The following is a 5,921-nucleotide window of genomic DNA, read 5'->3' on the forward strand; positions in this document are numbered from 1 at the left end:
ATAATAAATAGCTGTGATAAGTCGGGGAGTTTTTGCAAGCCGCGCTCTGCTTTCCCTCGCCCCTAAACAGGAAAATGTAGAGAAAAAAGTTTATGAAGTGATGGAACAAAGAAGCAAACCACTTGTTTCTTCTCAGACAATAGCAGGGCCAGAGTAATCTAAACACCCACCCAGCAGATGAGCACTTTGCTTGTCTAGTTTGCAATTATTCCTATACAAGAAGCATCATTTCCCCCTATAACCACGTTTCCAAAGGGCCATTGTGCTGTGAAGAAAACGAAAACAAAACCAGCCAACCTGGTTCTGATTTGGCTCAATACCCCATCTGCTAAGCTACATGAAATTTTTCAGAATTGACTCCTTTCTGGCAACAAGTGGCATAAATCAGTTTAAGTCCCCATCATGCTTATTCATGCTGCTTAGAAAAGGAGGGGGTGGGTTTACAATATATGTCCCTAGTTTCTGTTTTGGAAATGACATAAGCATTTCCATTTTTTCGAGAGTACTTATTCAATTAATCATCCAGCCATTTATTTGTTGCTGTTAACATTAGCACATGCTACTGGACTAGAATACCAAGGTTTTAGGTACTCTGCCGTTCTTGGCTGAGCACAGTATATTCCCCGAGGAGCTGGGTTATAATCACAATGTTATCCAAATAAATGAAAGACTCAAGCATAATTTCAGTGTCCATATTTCAAAAATTTATTTATCTCAAACTGTGCATAATGGAGTAAAAACTTAAGTTGAAAATGTACCTGTTATAAGGATGGTATTAGTTCAAATATATACATGGATTCTCGGCAGACTGATTCAATAATACAGAGCCGAATCTTTAAAATACAACTACGGAAACTAAAAGTGGGAAAACCTTAAAATATCACAATAAATTTACAGAAATATTACAAACCATAAGAAAATATTTCAAACACAGTAATTTCATGTTGGTTTTTTATCTGAACAAAATGGAAAGTTGGGAAACAAAAAAAGCTATTATAAATTACCAACGATGTCAACCTGCATGGCCATTTTTGCTTTTAACAGTTAAGTTAAAAAAATTTAGTACAATCTAAAACTTTTGCCCCTTTAGAGACCACGGAGATGGTTTTGCCAGTACTTATTCTAATTTTTTTCCTTTTGTACAATTTTTAAACAATTAAAATGCCCAATCTGATTAATTTTCTTCTTTGCACGTTTGCAACTGTCCTAAATTTCAGCTGCAGAATCAAAATTCAGCAAGAAGCCTCTCCTTGAAAAATATTGGCAAATTCTCAGCTTATAAACAATGGACATTTTGATTGCCATGTTTATCTCGATAAATACTGTACAAAAGTTGCTTGCAAATATTAAAACATTTTTTTTCGTCGCTTGGAGACTAGCTCTAAATATTATTGGTAAAGACTTTTGCAAACTTTCTGCAAAGCTCCTACCGTATCACTAGAACTTTTAAAAAGTTTTGCGTAGTTTTCTTTCCTCCAGATCTATACAAGGTCCATTCCCTCGCCCTCCCCACCTGCCCACCCCAGGTTTTCTCTGTACAAAAATAGTCCCCCCAAAAGAAGTCCAGGATCTCTCATAAAAGTTTTCTTGCCGGCATCGCGGTTTTTGCGTGAGTGTAGATGGGATTGGCGTTTTCTTTTGCAGCTGTCATTTGCTGTGGATGATTTTTTTTTTTTTTGAGCGTACCGGGTTTTTCTCCATGCTGTTTCTTGCTGTCCTCCATTTCCCTCTTTTTCTTTGAAAATGTCTCCCCCGCCCCTTCCAGTTCACCGTCCGGCCCTCACATGTGCGAGAGGGGCAGTGTGCCGTTAATGGCCGTGCCGGGCACCGGGCCGCTCTGGTAGTGCTGGGACATGTGAAGTCTGCTGGGGGCGGCGGGCTCCGGCACCTCGGCGCCGGGGAGGTACATGCTGATCATGTCCCGGAGGTCCCCGGCTTGGCAGGGCGCCCTGGAGTGGGAAGAAGAGGTAACCACAGGGGGGCTGGAGCTGGCCTCGGACTTCACCACCGAGCCCATGGAGCCAAGCGCCATGCCAGGGGTGCCCTGCTGAGAATAGGACATGCTGTAGGTGGGCGAGCCGTTCATGTAGGTCTGCGAGCTGGTCATAGAGTTGTACTGCAGGGCGCTCACGTCGTAGCGGTGCATGGGCTGCATCTGAGCGGCGCCGTGCGCGTTGAGGCCCGGGTGCTGCGGGTAGCCCAGCTGGTCCTGCATCATGCTGTAGCTGCCGTTGCTCCAGCCGTTCATGTGCGCGTAGCTGTCCATGCGCTGGTTCACGCCCGCGCCGAGGCCGGCGCCCACCCCGACCCCGCTCGCCATGCTGTTGCCGCCCGGGGCGAGCAGCCCTCCCGGCAGTGTGTACTTATCCTTCTTCATGAGCGTCTTGGTTTTCCGCCGGGGCCGGTATTTATAATCCGGGTGCTCCTTCATGTGCAGCGCTCGCAGCCGCTTGGCCTCGTCGATGAACGGCCGCTTCTCTGTCTCGGACAAAAGTTTCCACTCGGCCCCCAAGCGCTTGCTGATCTCCGAGTTGTGCATCTTAGGATTCTCTTGGGCCATCTTGCGCCGCTGCCCGCGGGACCACACCATGAAGGCGTTCATGGGCCGCTTGACTCGGTCCGGGCTGTTCTTCTGGTTGCCGCCCGCCGCCGCCGCGGTGGAGTTGCCGCCGCCGCCGCCGCCGCCCCCCGAAGTTTGCTGCGGGCCCGGCGGCTTCAGCTCCGTCTCCATCATGTTGTACATGCGGGCGCTGTGCGCGGGCCCGGCCCGCCGGCGGCCGCCGACCCTCGGCCCGGCCGGGACTTTGGGGGGCCCGCGGGCGGGGGGGAGAGGAGGAGGGGAGGCGGGCGGGGGTGCCGGGAGCGCAGGGCTCCGCGAGGAAAATCAGGCGAAGAATAATTTGGGGGAAGAAAAGAAAGAGAGAGGCAAACTGGAATCAGGATCAAAAAGCGCTTCCCTCCTCTTCTGGCCGATCCAGCCGCCGCCGATGATTGTTATTATTTTTTGGAAAGGCTTAAGCCTGGGGCTCAAACTTCTCTCCCTTTCTTTCTCTCTCTTCTTCTTTCTCTCAGTCCTAGTCTTAAAGAGGCAGCAAACTACTTTCCCCCTTTTGCAAACACTCTCTTCTCTGCCTTGACAACTCCTGATACTTTTTTGAACAAGTTAATAGACAACCATCCATGTGACGGGGGCTGTCAGGGAATAAATGGGTTTCCAGCGACCAATCAGCGCGCGGCGGCTCCTCCACTCGAGCCCAGCCTTGCCGGCGGGTTTTGCATGAAAGGGGGCGGGGCCTGCCGCGCCGCCGGCCGCGCGGGGGAGGCGGGGGGAAGGCGCGGGGGGGAGGGAGGGGGAGGCGGCTCCCACAGCCTGCCTGCCAGCCACTGAGAAACCTTTGTATCCCCTCTCGCAGCAACAGGTCACACCACACGCCTTTTCGGAGGAAGTGGGTAAACAGCCCTAAGACTACGATATTTTCTTCTTCAAACTTAATCTTGAATTTACTCTTTTGGTGCGGGCTGCTGAAATGAGGAGAAGGGCGCGAGAAGCTGAGGTGGGGGTGGGGGCAAGGCAGAGAAGGTGGCTCAGTGAGACTGTCCCAGTAATATTTCGGGAAATCAGCCGTGCTGGAGTTGGTGTGTCATTGTTCTCCCGCTCCTCCGCACACTTCCCCCAACTCCAGCCGCTCCAGCGCTTCTCCCTAAGCTGGCTTCTCCGCTCGCCCTGCTCGCTCCACGGGCACCGACACTCGCTCGCCCCCTTCTCACACTGTCCCGACAAGAAGTTCTGTCCTCAAAATCTTCTTGCTTCCACGTAATGTGCTCTCTCTCTCTCTTTTTTTTTAAAATAAAGCCTGCTCCGACTGTGCGGCTGCCTCCAGAGCTGAGGTCAGACCAGGCCTGTGTGAGCAGCCGAATCCACCCTCTTCCCGGCCCAGCTCAGCCCGCGGGGCAGGAAACCACAGGCTGGTCCTCACCCTAGCCACAGCTCCCACCCATCTTCCTCCACTCAGTCCGTGCAAAGGGGGACGCTCGTCCTCTCTCCCCATTCTCCTGAGCTCCCCGCCCCCACCCCTCCCCTGCCCCAAAGAGGGATCTCAGTGGAGCCGGGTTCCAAAGGGGGGCTGGGGGGAAGAAAAAGATCAACAGAAGGGCCCTGAGAAGTGCAGCCTATGGGGGAGGGTAGTCTCAACTTCCTGGCATCCCCCGGCACTGCTTGGAGGTGGCTTTTGAACCGCACTCACAAATTCCCTCCCACGCAGAGTTCCCAGGACTCCCGCAGAACAAGCCCTGGCATTTCCCCCACTGACTTCTACCGCGGTGGCCGCATCGCCCCGGCAGCCTAGGTCTGGGCTGCCCTCGAAGGGGGTTCTGGGCCTGGGAGGCGGGGGTGGTGCTGTCCAGGCACAGGTGCAGGCCAGGCAAGGCAAGAGGAAGGCGACCTGGTCTGGAGAAGGGAGCGAACCCGGCCAGGCCCGGGCTGGAGGAGGATGGGATTGGGGGCGGGAGTAGGGGCTCAGGAATCCTGCCCTCCCAGGACCCAAGAGGGTAATTTTAGCCGCTCTCCCATTGTCCCGACGTAAAGATTTCAATAGGTAGGCGCTCAATGCGCAGAGCAATGGCAGCACGTCCGTTACAAATAGGTAGTTTTGTTTCTCTTGTTGTCGCTACACGGAGTCAAACAAAGCCCCGTCTAAGTTTCCTTCCACTCTCTTGTTGGGATCTTTGTGGCTAAAATGCACTTGACTACAAAGCGGGGGGGCGGGGGGGGCGGCGGGAGGAGATGAAAAAAAAAAAACAAAAAAAAAAAACCTGATGCCATTTCTTTTTTATAAAGGGCTTAAACCATCAGGGTTACTTATTTTCTTTCTTCTATAACACTCTCTCCGCCTCCCTCCTCCCCTGATCTACCCTTACTCACCCAAAGAAAATGTACTGAATAGTATCTGTCGGCCACGTTCCATTTATTATCTTTACAAAACTGTGCATTGTTTTGTTCCTTACTAACCTTCTTCCCATAACCTACCCCCCACCCCCACCCCCCGCTCCAGCTTCCCGATCCCTGCCTTCCCAGGCTTTTCTGTTCTAGTCAAACTCAAGTCTGCTCACTGGAAACCCAGAAAAGTTGTGGAAAAGTTGCAGACTTTTCTTAGTAAATTATTATTCCAATCAGCCTCTCCTACCCTTGCAGTTTATCTTATTAGCACTTAAGTTATGATTAGTTTTAGTTATCAGGAATCCGGGAAGGATGATGCTAGTTCGAAAACATACACACTAACTCTTCAAAACAAAGAAGAACCTTCTGTTTTAAAGTCTTTAAAGATTTTCTGTTTATTCGAGGTGTAATATTAAGCTAAACAGAGACCTGGAATTAGGAAAGAGAAAAGGTTGAGAGGATCTGGGTAACAGAAGGCGGCCACCGGCTTTTCAGCGCGTCTGGTTTCAGGGATGTGGCTGGTGCGCCCCCTACTGGTGGATTCGCTTTTCCAAGACTATTGCTTTTACCTTTAAAATAAGGTGTTTGGAAATAAAGAAAAAAAAAAAATGAGGGGGATGGGAGTGAGAGCAAACTAATTGCACGTAATCTAAACAAAAGAAAAGTTAACATGTCGTATAAGCTATGGAACCAAATCACAAGAATCGGATTTAATTTGCTTAGCTTAGAAATGTACATATAACCTCGAGATAAGTGGGAGGTTAAACCAGGGAAAAAAATAGGTACAAATTATGAGATTCAACATATGAATGAATTGTGATTGTCCAGACGCCATGCAGGGCAGACCAAGCATTCACTTTATGATTGTGTATGCATTGGTCTGCGCTTAATAGCATTATTGGAAAACTAAAAAAAAAAAAAAAAAAAGGTTATGGATAATTAAGTTTGAAGAAAAAAAATACAAGGGGTTGATGTGGATAATGGT

At 49.9% G+C, this 5,921-nt stretch overlaps 1 protein-coding gene across 1 annotated transcript; it reads right to left on the bottom strand.

Moving 5' to 3' along the window:
- Positions 1-687: 687 nt before the first annotated feature.
- SOX2 (SRY-box transcription factor 2) lies at positions 688-3,176 on the bottom strand. Its single transcript, XM_069579629.1, has one exon. It carries the CDS (start codon positions 2,741-2,743, stop codon positions 1,781-1,783), a length of 963 nt encoding a protein of 320 aa, XP_069435730.1. The 5' UTR covers positions 2,744-3,176; the 3' UTR covers positions 688-1,780.
- Between the last annotated feature and the right edge of the window lie 2,745 nt (positions 3,177-5,921).

This window comes from Ovis canadensis, chromosome 1, assembly GCF_042477335.2.
Source record: "Ovis canadensis isolate MfBH-ARS-UI-01 breed Bighorn chromosome 1, ARS-UI_OviCan_v2, whole genome shotgun sequence".
Classification (NCBI taxonomy): Eukaryota; Metazoa; Chordata; class Mammalia; order Artiodactyla; family Bovidae; genus Ovis; species Ovis canadensis.

Bases quoted from the DNA above. Each gene is read 5' to 3' on its own strand.
- SOX2 (XM_069579629.1), bottom strand. From the start codon at position 2,743: ATGTACAACATGATGGAGACGGAGCTGAAGCCGCCGGGCCCGCAGCAA.